At 52.4% G+C, this 19795-nt stretch overlaps 2 protein-coding genes across 2 annotated transcripts in view; both read right to left on the reverse strand.

The window, feature by feature from the left end:
* Bmp8a (bone morphogenetic protein 8a) overlaps positions 1-19795 on the reverse strand; it is a 30260-nt gene that overhangs the window by 8723 nt on the left and 1742 nt on the right. The window contains exons 2-3 of the mRNA XM_075945834.1: positions 5774-5963; positions 5077-5225 (exon numbers count right to left, since the gene is read on the reverse strand). Of these exons, the coding sequence (XP_075801949.1) occupies positions 5077-5225; positions 5774-5963 (339 nt within the window). The remainder of the gene's footprint in view (positions 1-5076; positions 5226-5773; positions 5964-19795) is intronic.
* On the reverse strand, positions 2631-4508 carry LOC142833940 (succinyl-CoA:3-ketoacid coenzyme A transferase 2A, mitochondrial-like). Its single transcript, XM_075945833.1, is given in 2 exon segments — positions 2631-3039; positions 3041-4508. Coding segments are annotated over 2 exon segments (1557 nt in total). The 5' UTR covers positions 4189-4508.

A 19795-nucleotide genomic window follows, 5' to 3' on the forward strand; every position in this document is an offset into this window, starting at 1 on the left:
TAGCCTGGTCTCCATAGGTGAGTTCTAGACCCACCAAGGCTGTCTCAAAACAAACAAACAAACAAACGAAAAAACAACCAACCTTACAAACAAATAAAAGATACAAACCAAATAAAAACAGGCAAACAGTGTGATAAACACAGGAGGGTAAAGAACTTTGAAGAAGGAAGAGTAACCATAAAAATCATTCACAACTCCAGAGCTCTGCTATTTTACATCCTGGGCTGCTTCTGTCCTGCTGGTTTAAGTTGTAACAGTCTTTAGCACTGCAAACCTTTCTCGTCGTTAGAACCATTAGAATCATTCTGCACGACAATGGCCACATGCAGCAGGCATGACAGGGCTCAGAACCATTCCCTTTGGTGCCCTGTGAGATTCCTACACCAGAGCCCGACAATGCTCATGTTATCCATCACTAAACCCAGCTCCATTGTTCAGTTGACATGTCACAAGCACTGATGCACACATGTACATGCATGTATATTTACAGACACTAATGTGACTCAGTGTTCTCACCTAGTGTACTCAGGGTCCTGGGTTCTACCCCAACCCTGGAAGAAGGTAAAAGAGCCCAAAGGGCTGAGGCCACAGCTCAGGAGTGCAGCCTTGTCTGGTAAGCATGAAACCTTAGGTATAATCCCAACACAAACTGTAACGAAACAGAACACACTCATACGTGCATGCACACTCAGGTCTGTGTGCTCCGTTTGCACTCTACCAGGCTCTTCGTCACACACTGAGTCAAGGCCACTGTCCACTGTGGTGGACAGTCCACTCAAAGGTCAGCCCTTCAGAAAGCTGGACTCCACACTCCACATCTTGACCGGACTCCAGATGTCCACCTGCCACTTGAAAGGAAAGCTCATCAATGCAACCTTTGACCTATGACTTCACCTGCTACTAACAAAAGTGCAAGGCCTGAGACTCCATCACAGGACCATGACTGAGGGCTATGGGACAAGGGGACAAGGGGCGTGGGCTGCAGGCATGGCCCGGAAGAGACTCAGGTGAGGTCAGGCAGGAGGAATGGGGTCCAGAGTGAGGCTGGTGGGAAGCAGATGGTGTGAGAAGGCAGAGCCTCAGGCAGACGGAAAGATAGCCAGGGCCCTGGGGCCACACATGGGGACAGCAGAGCAGCTGGGAGCTGGAAGGACCCACAGTGTCAGGCCCTGTGAATGACACAAGGGGCAGGCTTGGGCCCAGGACAGGGCCTGTGTCCCTGCTTCTTACTGTGGAGTCCCTGAGGCCTGGTTTCTGCGAAACTCAGAGGCCATCAGTGTTCCAGACTCAGCCACGTTTGCTTTTCTCTTACGTAACTGGTTTTCTAGGCTCTGCTGGACACAGAGCAGACTTTGGCTGAACTCCTCAAAGCTAGCTTGGATGGGTGCTGGGAACCTCTGGGGGCTTCCAAGGCAAGGTTAGCTGTACTGGGAGCCCATGGATGCAGCTAAGCCAAGGTTCCCATTTTAGAGGCACACAAACTAAGACCCAGAGAGGGCATCAACTCTTCAAGGCCTGGAGCAAGCAGCTGCAGAGCCAAGCAACTCCTACCCCGCCCAGCACAAGGCAGAGACCGAGTGAGGCAGGGCAGAAGCCCACAGGAACTGCTGCTGCTCTTTTCAGAGTTCTGTATTTGATGTGCACAGAGAAGGTGTTTCTCGCCCGAATCGGAGAGCACCTTCCCTATCAGCTTTGCTCCTCGATCCCCATCATCAGACAGAACTCTATCTGATCAAAGGTCACCAGGCTTCCCAGCTCTGGACAGAAAGGAATGGGGGGGGGATGCTTTCTCAGAGCACACACACACACACACACACACACACACACACACCCCTATGTAACTTTTTTCACTTTCACTGTGAGATTACAGATTCAGAATGACAGACCCCAAGATGCCATATTGGAGTTAGGAAGGGAGGCCAGAGGACTTCCCGGACAGAATGTCAGTGTGGTAGGGGCAACAGGAGACACTGCAGTTCACTAGGTAAGAATTCATCCATGTGCTGAGCTTGGGCCTCTTCGGAGACGTGCGGAACACTGTTTATGCACAGTGGGTTTTGCAGGCGGAGAAACAGCACCAACCAGCTTCCCTCTGTCTCATCCCACAGGCCACAGGCTACAGGCCTGCCTCCCTTCTAGGGACACATAAGCTGCTCCCAGGAGGAAGGAGGTTGAAGGCCATATTCGGGGTAACAAAATTAGGAGTAGAAACAAGGGCCCAGGAAGAGAAGCCAGAGCTCCTCCTGCTCACAGACCCCTAGTTCGGCATTTCGTGGCACCAGGTGAACTCTGGATTCCTTCCCGCCCTTTGCTTTCTCTACGGTTCATGATTCAGTTATGAGGAGCAGCACTGGTCTTGAGACCTGTCGGGGGATGCTCTGGAGCCTTGTATGCGAAAGTCACAGAAACGGGGAGAGGCGGACCAGTCTCCTCGATGGTTTTGGCGAAGGGCTTTAGTAAGGCACCGGACACACAGGCTCAGCTTAGGAGTTTTAATTAAAATCACTCGGCTCTTGAGAAGATACCATCTGGCAGCAGGAAGACTGAGGAGCCAGTGGCACACAGGTCAGATGTCCCCGTGGGCGCTAACTCCTTTGCAAACCAGCCCTGGAGGGAGGGGTCAGGGCTCCTCAAGCATCAGGTTTGATCTGCTGCATGGGCTTGAGGTTGGGGCACACCTTAAAGGAGCAGGCTGTGGTGGCCTTGAGGTCATCCATTGACGTGCCCTCCCACAGCTCCACCAGTGTCAGCCCCTTCTTTGGGTCCACCTTAAACACGGCCTTCTCGGTGATGATGAGGTCCACGCAGCGTTTGCCCGTCAGCGGCATGGTGCATTTGTCCAAGATCTTGGGTTCCTTTGTCTTGGTGCAGTGTTCCATGGTGACCACCACTTTGGTGTTACCTGACACCAAGTCCATGGCTCCGCCCATGCCCTTCACTTTTTTGCCTGGCACCATCCAGTTGGCCAGGTCACCGTATTTGGAAACCTGCATGGCACCGAGCATGGCCAGTTGGATGTGTCCTCCGCGGATCATGGCAAGAGTCATCGCTGGCGAAGAAACTGGCCTCGGGGATCACGGTCACCGTCTGCTTGCCCGCGTTGATGATGTCGGCATCCACCTCATTTTTCAAGGGGTACTGGCCCAAGCCCAGGATCCTGTTTTCACTATGAAGGTAGACTTTCATCTTGGGGCTGATGAAGTTGCTGGCCAAGACAGGGATCCCGATGCCCAGATTGGCATACATGCCGTCCTCGAACTCGAGAGCCGCGCGCTTGATAATGCGCGTCCTGATGGAGTCCTGTTGCTTGCTCGGGGCTGCGGGCTGGCTGTCGCGCGTGATCACGCGCTCGATGCGCATCTCGTACTTCGGTCCCTTGATCACACGGTCCACGTAGATGTTGGGGATGTGGATGTCCTCTGGGCGGAAAGTGCCCACGTCCACGATCTCCTCCACCTCCACCACAGAGATGTCCGCGGCCTTGCACATGGGCACGTTGAAGTTATGCGCGATGCCCCGGAAGATCACGTTGCCAGAACGGTCGGCTTTCCAGCCCTTGACCAGGGCGAAGTCGGGGCGGATGGCGTGCTCCAGCAGGTAGTGGCGTCCATTGAACTCGCGCACCTCCCGCGGCTGGCTCAGGGTGACCAGGTGGCCATCTGGCGCGTACCGGATCGGGGCGCCCCCTTCCTGCACCAGCGTGCCGTAGCCCGTAGGCGTGTAGAAAGCGGGCACGCCCGCGCCTCCTGCGCAGATGCGCTCGGCCAGGGTGCCCTGCGGCGTCATCTCCAGGTCCAGCTCGCCCGCCAGAAACAACTTCTCGCACAGCGCGTTCTCCCCCAGGTACGAACACACCACGCGCCTGACCTGCTTGGAGGCCAGCAAGATGCCCAGGCCGAGGTCCTCCACGCCCACGTTGGTGCTGACGATCTTCAGGTCCTTCACGCCCTTTGTCTTCAGCGCGCCGATCAGGTTCTCGGGGATGCCACAGAGTCCAAAGCCTCCTAGCATGACGGTCGACCCATCCTTGACGCCCTCCACCGCCTTCACAGGGTCCGTGTAGAAATGGACTCGTCCGTAGCGGTCGCTAGCAAAGCGGAGGACAAGGCGGTGGGGCAGCGCGGGCGGTGGGCGGCAGATGGAGAACCCGCGCGGAAGCGCCCACGCCAAAAACCTCAGCGCCGCCATCGCCCACAGGCCACGAGGCTCCCAAGACCCGGACAGAGCGGGAAAGGCCTGTGAGCTGCCCCATGCCACCTCCGTGCTGCGTCACAGAGCTGGGAGAACACTCACTGGGATCGCCATGGGTCACACTCTGCCTGAGGACACCCTTGGCCATCCCTGTCGCCTGACCTGTCTCACGACATCTTGGATAGACACTCGAAATAATGCTGTTGACAACTGACTGCCAGTGCTGGGTCCAGTCCGCCCCCCCCCCCTTGTACCCTGGAAAGCTCACCTGGGGGCGGGGTTAGGATTCCTCGAGGGGCTGAAGTTAGCTGGGTCTTTTAAAGCCATAATCACATCTGTCCCCCCCGCTGCTGTTAAACTGCTCGAAACTTTCCAAGGACCTTGCCAGCTTTCCCTAACTCAGAGTGACCCCTGCCACCGCTCTGCCTCTCTCCTTCCAAGCTATCCCTCCAGCCTTTTGCTGGACCCCAGACAGGCCAGCCTCCTGCCCTGCTGTCCTTTCTGCCTCACTGCCCCACATAAAGGGCATGAAAACCCTGAGAGTGAAGCAGGGGAAACTGAGGCTCAGGTACTGAGCTACAACACTGCAGAGCAGGGATAACCCAGGCTTTGCACTAAGAACCTGGGGTGCGGGTCCCCCACCCCTCCTTCCTAGTACATAACCTCTCAGAGTGGAGGTCTGCTGCCCATGAAGAAGTACCCGCCCATTGGATGCTCCCTGGCTGGGGCCTCCCTGTGTCCAGGACCTCACCACTACCCACTGAGTCCTCAAGAAAGGCCAAGTGTGGCCCAGTGAGAGGGCTCCGTATATTAAGCTGGCAGCCTGGGCTGAAACCACCTCCCAGGACCCCCAGGGCAGCTCCCTGCTAAGCCTGGGAGCCTCACCATCCTCGGTTTCCACATAGAGGCGGAGTCCCAGGTCCTTCTTGTGGTTCAGCAACCAGCGGTCACTGGCTGCCGTGATGTCCAGCACCAGCCAGCCCTCGTCCCCAGATCGGAGCGTCTGAAGATCCAAAAAGAACAAGTCAGACTCCCTGTGGACATGAAAGAACAATTAACCAAGGGCCGAGGTCGCACGCCTGCCTGTATCTTGTGCCTGCCTGGGGGACCACTTTCAGAGCCTCTTCCCTGCTCGGCTCTGAACTGGCCTCCTCTGGTACCACAATTCGCTGATAACCAACCCTGGACATTTTTTTTTCGAGACAGGGTTTCTCTGTGGTTTTGGAGCCTGTCCTGGAACTAGCTCTTGTAGACCAGGCTGGTCTCGAACTCACGGAGATCCACCCGCCTCTGCCTCCCGAGTGCTGGGATTAAAGGCATGCGCCACCACCGCCAGGCCAACCCTGGACATTTTACTGTCTCCATGCGCTGATGGGACACTGGCTCCGCTGTGGCCTATTAGGGCTCTACAGTCAGCATGGCAGCGCAGAAGGTTCCAGGCCAAGCCCCTTTCTCGTGTCTGAGGTGCCTCTCCCAGGAGGCTCACCTTTCCTTTTTGGGAAATGCATCCTCGGTCAGGCCCTGCCAGAGCCTAGACCATGAGACCATGAGTGGGGTGGGTACCTGGGCAGAGGGAAGATACCTGTTGGAGTGCTCCTGGACCACCTCGAACATACTGACATGGAGGGTTGTGTTGAGCGGGTGGGTGCTGGGCTCTTTATATATCCGGAACTCAGCAGCTGTGACGACCTCCCCAGCAGGGATCTGGGTTAGGTCAAAGCGGAATTCCTTCCAGTGTGGCTCCTGGTAGTCCAGGGTACGGTCGCGCTCCACTGGAAGAGAAAGTGGAAGTGGGGTCATTATTGGGAGCCAGGATGGCTTGTGCTCAGCATAGGGCTCCCTGTGGTGCCTGGGGTTGGGGGCCCGCTGCTGCTATACACACAGCTTGTGGTCTCCTCTGGGAACACACCTGGCCCCAGGAGGTGGTGTAGTGGGAAACTCAGCAAGTGTTCAGCAGGATCCTGGTCCCATTGATGAATCACGATGCCTCCTTTTAGAGCTGTTAGGCCAATAGCGAGATGGACATTGGTCCCAAGGCAGAAAATCAGCACAGTTCCAGGGGAAAACCTTGTCTACAGGGACGTAATTGGCTGAATTTCAGTGGGACAGAGGACTCCCAGCGCCTGCCCTTGAGGAGAAGGTGGGATGGGGGAGCTCGGATCTGACAGCTGAGCTGAGCTGTTAGTTCTGTGTTTGAATTTCCTGGGTGTCCTGGGAGAGGGATGTGCAGAGTGCACGCCACATTACAAGGCCAGCAGCAGAAGGACCTTAGGAAAAGAAGGGACACCCAGTGCCAGCAACCAGGGGACAAAGGACCTGCTAGAGGATAAAGGCAGGGAGACAGGCAGAAAGCAGGAGGAAACAGTGACATCTGAAATGATGGACAAGACGGTGTCTTGGCAGTGGCCAAGCATGCTCTAGACAGAGGGGAGTTGTCTGTAGACCATGGTCCTTGGGTGGAGCAGTGGGGTTGGCTGGAATCCAGGTTTGGGAGCAAGGCTGTGCCAGTGGGAGCTATGTGGTCTAAGAGACCCCCTACGGGACCTGCTGGAGGTGAAGATAATGGCAGTCTAGGGTGACAGCTGAAGGCTGGGAGCTATCCTTGCTCCCTATAGCAAATGCCAAGTTTTTAGAATAAAACATGTGCCCAGCTGCCCAGATGTGCTCGGGAAGGTATATTTAGGGTAGCCTCATTTCAGCTGCTTGTCACTTTCAAATGCCAAAAATCTGTGTTTCCGGAAAGAAGGGGTGGGGAGCCACCCAGCACCGTCCCCAAAACTCAACAGAGATTTTAATTATATGTTTTAGTCTTTAAAAAAAAAAATCCTCTCTGTGGCTATGGGCTCAGTGACCACAAACCAGGTTTTAAAAAGCACCAGGGTAGCGGATGTGAGGAGTACTTCCTGTCCTCTCCCTACAGTTCTGGTCCAGTGATAGATGGAAAACAGATGTGCTGGGCAGAGCCAAAGGATAGACACATCTGGGCAGGAGCAGCAGGTGGAAAGGGAGAGGAAGGAGTAGATAGTGTCTCATAGCATCTAAAGGTGGTGGGCACACAGTATGTGCCCAAAAGTCGAGATAGAATGTGACAGGGTGTTGGTCTCTCCCTCGTAGGTCACAAGGCAGACCGCATTGAGAGTGGGTTCTGAGCCCTGGCCAAGTGCTTTTTCCTGCTATGAATATCTATCCTCATGTGTCCTCCTTCCTACCTAGCTACTTGCACACCCACAATGTTGGTGACCATTTCAGTGGGTTCAGGAGCTGCACAGGCACCTGTCCTACATGATTGTGCTCAGGCCCTGATGTACAGGATAAAGTTGGTCCAGGCTGTTTTCTGTAACAGGGTGTGGTCAGATAGGGGCCCTTGGGCACATCCTCCTCCCCACCTTTTTCAGGACAAAGTGGGGCACACAAGGGCATCCTGGGAGCTTTATCTGAAGACCGATCCCGAACTCTGTGGCCACCCTCCCTTAATGATATGCACGGCCTTCACGGGGTGTCTTGAAATACTCTTAGACTGAACTGGTCCTCACTTCCAGACTTCTGGCTATGGGCTTGTGAAATCGAGAGGCAGGGTTTCCAGCACCGGAAACTGCTGTGGTTGTCCCAGGCAAGTAGTGGGTCTGGGAAGGTTTTCGTTTGTTTCATTTTGGTTTGGTTTTTGGTTTTTTGAGACAGGCTTTCTCTATGTAATAGCTCTGGCTGTCCTGGAACTCACTCTGTAGACCAGGCTGACCTCGAACTCACAGAGGTCTGACTGCCTCTGCCTCCCAAGTGCTGTGATCAAAGGCATTTGCCACCACCACCAGGTTGATCTGGCATGTTTTTAGCAAAATGGATGTCCTTTTCCTCTGAAGTGCCTCAAAGGTCCTGGGATGCCGCACCAAGACAGACACTGAAGCTGAAGTGGCTCAGGGGAAGCACCTGGTTCTTTGCAGGACGGTGGAGCTGCAGTTCCTCTGTGTTACTAGAGTCTGGAAGGCTGGGGTGGGGGCACCGCAGAGCATTCGCTGAGGCTTTGCTTTCCCTATGAGACTCCTTGAATAGCTGTCTCCACTTTAGTCATGGGGTCGCATTCAGAAGTGTGGCTTGATTGCCGTGGCCACTCCAGGGTCATCCCCTGTGAGCTTAGCGTGTCCATGTGAAGTGGGCACACATGGGGATCCTTTCCATGCAGGACTACGGAAGTATAGGAGCTGAGGGATGAGTAGTAGCCATCTGATCTCTAATTTCTCAACTTCCCCATCTATCAATGGGCAGCCTTCAGAGAGCCCCACTGGAAGGCTGTGCCGCAGGAGAGCAGGAGACGCATTTGATTTCCTCTCTCTCTCTCTCTCTCTCTCTCTCTCTCTCTCTCTCTCTCTCTCTCTCAACTGGTCTCTCTATGTAGCCCCAGCTGTCCCAGAACTAGCTATATAGACTAGGCCTGCCTTGAGCTCACAAAAATCCTCCTGTCTCTGCCACCCCAGTGCTGAGTGCTGGGGTTAAGGGCATGTGTCACCACTCCCGGCTCAATTTTATTTTTCTGAACAAAAGAATGAACAAGAAACCATATCATGAAAATCTGTCAGCTCAAAGGCATATGGGATGTTTCCAGATGCCTGATATACCCGTTGGTCTCGGGCAGTTCACTGGGATCTTGTCCTCGGCTGTGTAAAGGGCCTCTAATATGGTGCCAAAAGAACCCCACGAGAAGCATTTCCCTTTCCATGCATGCCCAACCCTCACCTTCCTATAAATTAGGGTCCGGAATCTCCCAAAGATGCCGAGACTCCAAGCGGCAGACCCTTCACGATGCTCTGGCTGGGATGAGAGCACCGTGTGGCATTTGGACTTTAGTGCACACGTGGGGGCGCAGCACACAGAATTCCTACCTTCCGGCAGAGTTCCTTCCTTTACAGCATCCTGACGCTATACAATGGTGGACAGTGAGTTAGAACTAGCCAACAGCAAGACAGATGACCAGGGGAAACAAAAGGCTGTGCTTCCCAGCCCCTGGTTGTAGAGTCCACGGAGTGGATCTGGGAAAGGGGTGTGGCCTGGAAGATGTGGTTTCTCGGGTTTTCCCAGTAAAATCCTGTTGCTGGCTGTGATGCTGGCAAAACTCGTTCCCTGGAAGAGTCAGATAGACTCAGTGGGGGTCCGGGGGGGCACTGCCGATTTCCTGGCCACTATGCTGCATCCTGACCATGTGAGATGCCCTGCCAGGAATTCTCGGAGGTGACTCCAGGAGGGGTCGTGATGTTTGGAGCAAGGTCTCTGAGTGTCTCTGCCTGGGCAGTTAATCATGGATAAGTGGGGGTCCCAGAATGTCACTTCAGGGTATGTGGGAGAAGGTTCTGGATGGTTTCTTCCCATGGTTCTCACAGCTTTATAAAATCCTTCACTTTTGTTCTAATGACTCAGGTTAAAAGCATTTACTGCTCTTGCAGAGGATCCAGGTTCAGTTGCCAGAGCTCACTTATCAGCTCACGATTGCCTGCAACTCCAGTTCCAGTGGATGTGATTCCTTCTGATCAGAGAGCTTCTGCACACACCATGCACATATATGCGCACAGGCGCATACATACATAAAACCATTATTTGGGTTTTTTTAATCCTTCAGTTTCTGCATTCATTTTCCCTAATAACATTCACAAAGATTACTTCATTTATTCATCACATTTCAAAATTTCTTTCATCCATTCATTATTGAGTGTGTGTTTATCTACCTGTCTGTTACCATTGTCTGAACCCAGTCTCGACTATCACAGGAAGACGAGCTCAATACCAGTGCAACTGAACCAGACTCGTCTCTCTGACGTCCTCCTTCTGTTCCAGGCTGTCATCTGGGACCCACATGGCATGTCCTTGTCACCGCTCTGTGGGCTCCTCCGATCTATCACAGTTGCTAGCCTTTCCTTATCTCTCAATACCTCGGCACCTTTGTAGGGTGCTAGTGGCATGTCTCAGGATGAGCTTGCCTGTTTGCTCCTGGAGAGAATGATGATAAGCACTTTGGAGAATGGCACAAGTGACCATGCCTTCTGAGGGCATCAGATTAGATGATACAGTCTCCATGACAGTAACTGAATCCTTGGTGTCTGCCAGAGTTCCCCTTCTACGATGTTACCATTTTTCCTTTCGTAATATGGGGAAGGTATCTTCAGGCTTTTCTTGTTATTTTAAATTTATTTGTATGGATTTTTTTGCTTGCTTGTATGTCCATGCACCACATATGTGTCTGGTGCCCGTGGATGCCAGAAAAGGGCATCAGATCCCTTGGAATTGAAGTTACAGATGGTTGTGAGCTATCATGTGGGTGCTGGGAATCAATCTGAGTCCTCTGCAAGAGCAGCAAGTGCTCTTAACTGCTGAGCCATCTCTCCATCTCCAGGACGTGAATAAGGTGTTTCTTCTTAAATCCGTGCTACTTTAGCATCTACAAGTAGATCGTGCCCTCATCAGCCGACATTATCTGCAATAGTATTTTGTTTCCTTCCTCATTTATTGAGTTGTCCTTTCTCTTAATTATATTAACATAATTATAGATTAATGGATGTTTATTCTATCCCATAGGCTACGATCCAATACTTCCCCTTCTCTTCTTCCCCTCCCTCCCTTCCTGCCTGGCACAGGGTCACACTCTGGTAGCCCAGGCTGGCCTCAAATTCATGGTCTTCCTAAATTCTGAGATGAAGCATGCATAGTCACACACGGCTCCTTCGTTCTATGTTGAGACTATGTTGGCATCACAGTCTATATCAGATGCTCGGAGAGCTCGGCTTCCTTTGCTGGAGGGGTCTTTAGAAAGCAGCATCTGGGTACCAGGCTGCTCGTGACATTGGAGTATCATTTTTAGTTTGACTCAGTGGCCAGGGTCGAGAAACAAGCCAGCCCACATCTGAGTATATACATGTATTTCTGTGTCCACATGTTCATGGGGACACAGCTCGTGCAAGAATCTGAGCATCCAGTCCCAGTCTGGAGTGGAGCTACTTTAGGTGTTACCACACCTAGATCTCTTGATTAAGACCCTCCGAGAGCTGCTCACTTTGGGTGTGCTCCTTGACTATGGCTCTCCTGAGCCAGATTCTCATTTGGGCTGGTCTGTCTCAGGCACTGTCCTGCAGAGCGTAGGAGGATGCTGTAACAATGTCCACAGCCTTTTGCAGGATCACCTTCCCCTCCCCATTAGCAATGACCAAAATTGACTCGAGATATTGTCCAGGGCCCCCAGGGAGGCAAAATTGAACCTGGATGAAAAGTACATTCTTTGAATGCTGCCAGACCTCTCTCCCCAGCCTTGCTGCTTTAGGATGTGTAATCCCCATGGTGGGTGTCTAGTAATAATCAAGAAAAAATAGAAATTTTTTGACTTCCCAATTCAACTTCCAGGAAAATGTCCCAAAGACAATCACAAAAATACATAAAGAAGCCGGGCAGTAATGGCGCACACCTTTAATCCTAGCACTCAGGAGGCAGAGGCAGGCAGATCTTTGTGAGTTCGAGGCCAGCCTAGTCTACAAGAGCTAGTTCCAGGACAGGCTCCAAAGCCACAGAGAAACCCTGTCTCAAAACAAAACAAAACAAAACAACATAAAGAGCTGTGTACACGGCTGTTGCAGCATTAGCCAACCAGAAACTACCCAGACATCAACAGGAGACACGCTGTGAACTGCGGACATCTCAGTGGGATGCCACACAGCTGGGAAAACCATCGAAGCATGTCGTCTGTAGTCTGTCATGACATGTTCCCTAGAAATACCACAGCTTTAGAAAGCGCATGGAGAGCAATGCAGATAATACATCCTTTGTCTAATAAAGGGTAAGAATAGAAATATGACGAACACATATATACATCATGCATTCATGCTCAGGTATATATGTAATTGTGTGCACGTGTGTGTGTGTGATGTCTGCATGTGACTGTGTGGGCGGGTGTGTCTGTGTGCACACATGGGGAAGCCAAGCGGGACATTGGGTGTCTTCTGCTGTCACTGGCCACCTTATCTTCTGTCTCTCACTGAACAGCTAGCTTCCCAGTGCAGTGAGGCTGGCCGGCCAGCAGCCTGTAGGGATCCGTCAGTCTCTACCTCCCAATGCTGGGAGCACATGCAGCTGTGCTCAGCTTTTAACATGAGTGTTAGGGATTCAAACACAGGTCCTCATGGACATAGCAACCAGCCTTAACCACTGAGTTACTGCCCCCGCTCCCAACTGTATATTTTAAATAGGGAGCTAAGCCACAAAGAAAAAAAAATACTATTGAGTCATGAAACGGGACAGAAACCGAGTGCAGGGCATGGAAAAGGGAATCAGACCACTTGTAAGGCTCTCTGCTTTATATGTTTTGAATATGAAACAAAATCCAACTCAAATACAAGAATAAAGAGAAAACCTAGGAAAATTCAAAAGCATAGCAATTGAATCAATTGTATATTGATTTGGTGGCTCAGCTACAATGAGGAAATTTTTTGTGTGATTTTTAAACCAGAGCAATTTGACCATACATGCTTAGTGACGGAGCGTAAGAACAAAATAAAGGGGCTGGAGAGATGGCTCAGCAGTTAGTGCTCTTGTTGCTTTTGCAGAGGACCTGTGTTCAGGTCCCAGCACCCACCTGGCAGCTAAGAAATGTTACTCAAGTTCTAGGGGGTCTGCAGCTCTCTTCTAGCCCCTTCGGGTTATCCCAGCACTTGGGAGGCAGAGGCAGGTGGATCTGTGAGTTCAAGGCCAGCCTGGTCTGCAAATCTAGTTCCGGAACAGTCAGAGCTACACAGAGAAATGTCGCAAAAAAACAAAAAACAAGCAAAATAAATAAATAAAAAGAAAAAATATTTATTTCTTTATTATGTATACAATATTCTGTCTGTGTGTATACCTTCAGGCCAGAAGAGGGCACCAGACCCCATTACAGATGGTTGTGAGCCACCATGTGGTTGTTGGGAATTGAACTCAGGACCTTTAGAAGTGCATGCAATGCTCTTAACCTCTGAGCCATCTCTCCAGCCCCTATTTTTGGTTTTTTGAGACAGGGTTTCTCTGTAGCTTGGAGCCTGTCCTGGAGCTAGCTCTTGTAGATCAGGCTGGGCTTGAACTCACAGAGATCTGCCTGCCTCTGCCTCCCGAGTGCTGGGATTAAAGGTATGCGCCACCAATACCCGGTCTGTTTTTATTTTTAACTGGAGGGAGAGAGTATGTACACGTGAGTGTAGGGACCCTTGGATGCCACAAGAAGGCGTCAGATCCCCTGGAGCTGGGTGGTTTTGATTGGCCCAACCTGAGTGCTGGGAATAAAATCCAGGTCCTCTACAAGAGAAGCACAAACTCTTAATTACTGAGCTACCCCTCCAGCCCCAATAATAATAATAATAATTACTATTAAATTATTATTTTTTAAAAGATTTATTTATTTATTATGTATACAGTATTCCCAGTACTCTGCCTACAGGCCAGAAGAGGGCACAGATCTCACCAGATGGTTGTGAGCCACCATGTGGTTGCTGGGAATTGAACTCAGGACCTTTGGAAGAGCAGGCGGTGCTCTTAACCACTGAGCCATCTCTCCAGCCCCTATTATTATTATTTAATGAAAAAAAAGAACCAGCATTCGGAGGGGTGAAGGAAGAGTTGTCCTAGCAGAGAACCCCTGAGAAACACAGGGCCTCTGTATGCAAGCCCTAAAGAAGCTGACAAGGCTGGAATCCAGTGGCAGGCCAGGGGCTGAGGTACACAAGAGCACCACAGAATAACAGGAAAGGCCAGGCCAGTCATAGGACACTCTGTCCCTTACCTCAAATAACTCAGCACAGTGGTCCCAGACGCCCCTGTGACCTAGGAAGAATTCTATTCAGTTCAATGTTGCTGATGCCGTGACAGTCAGTGGCACTCAGATCAAGCCTGTTGCCATTTGGGTAGCGATGTGCGTCTAGAGTCTCCAGCAATGGGGTCTGGGGAGAGGCTCAGTGTGAAATCACTGACGCCCAAAGGCGGGCAGATGCTCACCATCTACAGGAAAGCCCGGCAGGTTTGCCGGCCACCAGCAATCCCATGAGGCAGAGAAAGGATGCTCAGGGCAAGGTGGCAAGCTAGACTAGGAACTGGCGAGCTCGGTGTTTAGGGAGAGACCCTGTCAATACCTAAGAGTGGTCAAAGAAGGACCCAGTGCCAACTCCAGGCCTACATATGTTACACACACCTACCCACCCTCACACATGCAAACACACACACATGCATATTACATGCACGCACGTGCACACACACACACACACACGAAAGAAAAATGGAGTCTTCAGCAAGGACTCTAGACACGCAGCTCCACATAGCTGAGAGACGGCGGGGGCGCTCAGTGTGGCGACAGACAGGCTGCCCTCTGAAATGCTGTAAACAGGGAAGCCGAGTTTACCCTCTGAGCTGCCTGAGGCTTTGGGAAAACAATTGTAGAACCCTTGGTCTCCTCCAGACCCTGATACAACTGGCTCCAGATGCCATGTTTTCGAAAAAGGCCCACTGTGGGCAGGAGGCGGCTTCCCCGGCCGCAGCAGTACCCACATCCTACCAGTCCATCTGGGGCCCTGTGCTCATCCAGCCAGACCAGACCTCCACATGCCAAACCCTGCGCTGATCAGCGAGACACCCACAAAATGTTTCTTCTAGACAAAGTTAGATTCACCCAGACAACCTAAATCTGTCCTGCTCCTGACCAGAAGAAATACCTCAGAAGTCACCCTCCTCCTCTGCTCAGAGGGGCTGGCTGGAGGGTGGGGCCTTCTCACTCGCCTGAAGCAAGCAGCCTTCCTCAGCCCCTCAGGGCCCATGTGAGAGTGATCCTCCGTGCTGTCTCAGGTCCCCTCATCCCCCCAACCCCACAAGCTGTCTGTCAACCCACCTTCTGCCCGAGACCCTCCCCACATTCTAGTCTCCTGGGGCTCATTTTCCCGGTTGCTCTCTCCTGCCTGAGAAGTCTCCGTCAGAGGTTACTGATGTCTGCACTTGCTGTGACATTTTCTTCCTTTCCTAGTGGGACCTTTAAGGGTGGGGACAGGTTTCCAGGCCCCGAGGAGGAGGGGCTGGACACGACTGCCCTATGCGGTTGGTGCCAAAGGCTGAGGGGCCCACACCAGACTTAGAAGACTCTGGGCTCCTGGGCTCCTTGCAGGACCTCAGAGGAGGGTGGGGCCTGGGGTTAGTGACCTGTGCATTCTGCACCTGAGGGAATTTCTCCCACCAGGAGCCTCAGCACTGTGGCGAGGCCCAGGCTCACTCCTGGGGTATTTTCAGCTGAGTCTCCGCACTGACTTTCTTCACAGGCCGTTTCCATAAACGGCTCTGCACACATAATTACTGGTCCAGTCCTCAGCTGGCTCCAGACCCCAAATTAAAAGGGAACACCCGCACAGGCCACCACATCAAGCCTGCTGAGGTAAAAAATAATTCCCAGGAGATGTGAGCAAGGGCGCGATTCCTCCAGAAGAAACTCAAAGAAGAACTGAACTGTGGGAATGTTCCAGAAAGATGTGGTCATGACGACACATGCCTGTTTACTTCCCTATCCCATGACTCGCTTTTGGAGAGACCCCCATCAGTGGGCAGGGTGTGTGACACAGTTTGAGTCAGAACTTGGGAAGGTCTTCAGGGTTGGGGTTCAGAGGCAGGGAAACTGAGGCAGGTCTCTGTTGAGGTCACACATGAGCTCAGGGTAGTGTGATCCCGACTTTTAGACTCAGCCAGGTGAAGTGAGTGGCCCTGGAGTTCAACAGGTGGCACACTGGGGTGGAGGTGACGCCACAAGGACCCTAGAATGCCTGTTGCCACTTCTCCCTCTGGGTCTCATGGAAGTTGGGCTGTGAGGAAACAGAGGTGTGATCTCTGCTGGTGTCCCAGAGATGGGGCTGGCCGGCTTCCATCCCACCCAGTGCAGCTCTCGGTGCTCCCTGACTCCACTGGGCTGTCTCCCTCCCCTCTGCAGTCTGCCCTGAGCACCCGCCCATGGGGGCTGTGGCACAAGGTGGGGTGAGAACCATGGTAGGGTCCCATTTGGGTCATTTCTAGGTTATTTCCCAAGGACAAGGAGAAAGAGGGCTGTCTGTGACCCCAACTCAGGCAGAGAAAGCCAGGCACCCTAGGTGAGGTACTATACAGGTTGGGACTTCATTATGGGGGAGCCTGTCAAGGATGAGCTAAGTCAGCTATGGAAATCTTGACCACCTCTTTTGAAACAGGGATGAAGTTTCTCATCCAGTCTCTAAAAATGAAGCTGGGCATGGTGAAGCTTAGCGGTAAGGGCATTTGCCTAGGAAGGGAAAGGCCCTGAATCTGGTGTACAGGGCATATTCTCTCTCTCTCTCTCTCTCTCTCTCTCTCTCTCTCTTTTCTTCCCTTCTTTGAGACAGGGCCTCAGTAAGTTTCCCAGGCTCATTTTGAACTCAGAATGCTCCAGCCTCAGGTATCCAAGTACCTGGAACTATAGTCATAGAACAGTTTTGCTCAAAACCCTCCCAAAAGAACCAAATCTCCATTAATAAAAAGAAAACAAAGATGGTCTTGGACCATTCATGCAACTCTGAAGAATGATAGAAACAGGAACGTGGGTGGCTCTCAGAGCAAGTCGTGGAGTGGGTTAAAAGACGGCGTACTGCATGATCCCATGTCTGTGAAGCTTAGAAAGAGGCCGAGAGACTCGGGTGACAGGAATCCCAGCAGTTGCCTAGGGGGACTGGCTGGTAGAAGCAGGATTCCCAGGGGAACTCGTTATCTGATTGTGGATGGTCTGAATTTTATGTAATGAGCATGGGAAACTTCTGTGGACGGCAGCTGTATAGAGGGTACAGCGCAGGGTGCAGAGGAACTGCTGTGTGGCCTTGGGAATGTCACCAGCCTCCTCTGAGCCTCGCTCTTCTGAGCCAGCACTATGCATGCAAATGCAGGGACAGATGTGGCAGTCTGGCCAAGTGGCCAGTGCTGCTGTCATCTCCCTCGGCCCCGGAAGCCCCTTAAAGATGAGTAGCTCTGGGGCTGAAGAAGTGGCTCGGCGATTAAAAGCACTGACTGCTTTTCCAGAGGACCTGGTTCAATTTACCAGGAAGTGACCCCGAGGTCAGTGGTGAGGAAGTGTTACCCTCAAGGTCACACGGCGGGCAGGGACAGAGTGGGACCAAGGTCGGTCTCTTGTACCCTCAGATCTGGTCCCCATAGCTCATTGCTGCCCCTGCCCTCAGCTATCTGAGGCCTTGGGAAGAAAAACTCCTGGGCTGGGAAAAGGGCTGATGCATGTGCAGATGGCTCCATGTGGTCCTGCTGGGCTCTGCCTGCGGGTGATGGTTGTGCCTCAGTTTCCCCATCCAGAACAGAGCTGCCTGCCTGTTCACAGACAGGAGCAGGCAGGGCTGTGGTCCTTCCTGCCTCCTTTCACCCTTGGGAAGGACAGGAGGGCCTGAGGCCACCCCGCCCAGGAATGGAGCTGTGAGGCCAGCAAGTGCCAAAGAAACAGAAGTAAGGATCAGGGCTGGGAGGCATCTCATTTTTCTGATGCTATCACAGCAGACACGGACAGAAACAGAGGCCCACAGAAGGGAGGACGCATGGCAGAAACCAGCAGGGATTGAGGGTGGATCGGGAGGGGACAAGGTGGGGTCCGGTGCTGAGAGTACCAACTTAGCTTGGGGCTCTCCCTTCTCTGAGCACAGGGACACCAGGGACAGGAGTCTGCTGTCACACTGCTCCACAGGGTCACAACCATTGCCACCCTGGGATGCTGGTTCCAGAACCCTGATCTTCAGGCTCAGACCTGGGCTTGCCAACAGAAGGCATCAGTACGTGTGTGATACATGGGGCCTGGTACTCAGCAGGTAAGCAATCATTCTAAGATGAACATAATGGCGCACACCTTTAATGCCAGGACTGGGGAGGCAGAGGCAGGCAGAGCTCTGTCAACTGAAGGCCAGCCTGGTCTACATAGGGAATTCCAGAACAGCCACAGCTACATAGTGAGACTCTGTCTCAAATAAACAAACAAGATCACTCTAGCTGGGAGAGTTTACTGCCGTGCCCAGTGTAGGTCACTCACAGTGAGTCTGCACTCAGCAAGGACCTGCTGTTAATTCCACAGATCCTACAGGCAGTGGTTGGTGGGGGAAACAGGATTTAGAAACCATCACCATGGGTGTGGCCTAAATACTGTGTGTCCCTGGCCCTGCTACTTATCCTCTCTGGGACCATGAAACTGGATGGCCAAACAGGTCCTCGTGCTGTTGCCCCAACCAAATGAGAAATAGAAGGACGCAAAGGTCAAAGGATAACTTTTCTTTGAAACACAGGACACACAACCTTTGGTTGGCTTTTAGAATCTATTTCCAGGTTTCAGTATGCATGAGACACAGACACATAGGGTTGATTTCCCTCCTTCCCTCTCTCCCTCTCCCCCCTTCCCATCTCTCCTCTCCTGTCTCCCACCGTCTTTCTTTCACTAGGGCCTGTGGTTACTATGATGCTCTGGATGGCTTTACCTGCGATTTAGCCCAGGCTGGCCTGGAAGCTGTGGCAGTCCTCCTGCCCCAGCCTCCTGAGTGTTAAGTTAGAGCTATAATGCACCACACTCAGCCACACAGATTTTCTTGCTTTCTTTGCACAGCTGAGCTGCAACTGGAAGGGCTGGGGGTCGGCAGCGGCCTGGCTCCTGATCACCCTGGGGGTCGGCAGTGGCCCAGTTCACACTCTAAGTGAAGGGGGGCTGCTTTTCTGCTCCTGTTCACCTGTCAGTCAGTCATACAACCTTGAGGACAGGTCACTAGGGGTCACATTTATTCATTTACTTTTCAGACAAGGTCTCACTATACAGCCCTGGCTGGATGGCCTGAAACTCATAGAGATCCTCTGGGGTGCTGGAATGAAAGTTGTGTGTCATCATGCCCGGCCAAGGAGTCCCATTTAAAGGGACAGGTGTTAGACAAGGGACTTCCCTAAAGTTGCGCAGCAGCAGCAGCAGCAGGTCCTGCTCTATTCACAGCAACAGTTCCCTCCAGAGCTGTTCGTGTTTTGATCAGAGGATGGGGGTGGGGTACAGAACACAGGCAGGGTGGTGATTCATTCCGATCGGCAGCTTCTCTGGGGACATTCTTGGGCAACTCTATCCTTAGTTCTTAGTCCTAAGCCCTGGGTCAGCCTGTCCAAAGGATGGAGAGGCAGTTACAGCCCCACATACGGTCCATCCTAAATTCCCACCCTGCCCTCTAAGCAGAAAGGCTGTATCTGGAGCCCATTGGCTGCAGTGCCTCCTTAGAGCTGGGCTATTTGCTAAATAGCTGCCTTCCTACCTCTGCCACCACCAGCTCTGGGTGGGAAAGAGGTTTGGGTGTCTTTTCTTCCTGCCTTCTGGCAGGAAAACAAGTGCCTGAGGACACACACCCTGCTGTCCAGTCCCCTGTGTTCCTCTGCCCATCCTATCAAAAGCTCTCCCCATCTTGGAGCGAATATCGCCAACATGAGCACTGAACGCTGAACTCTTTCAAAGCAGTCACTGCCTCTCTGGGTCTCCAAGCCCATCCCTGGACAATGGGAGTAGAGACTGTAGCTATTTACCTGGACAAGCTCTGCTGCCATGCAGGTGTGTGTGTGTGTGTGTGTG

The sequence above is a fragment of the Microtus pennsylvanicus genome, chromosome 13 (genome assembly GCF_037038515.1).
Source record: "Microtus pennsylvanicus isolate mMicPen1 chromosome 13, mMicPen1.hap1, whole genome shotgun sequence".
In the NCBI taxonomy this organism is placed as follows: domain Eukaryota; kingdom Metazoa; phylum Chordata; class Mammalia; order Rodentia; family Cricetidae; genus Microtus; species Microtus pennsylvanicus.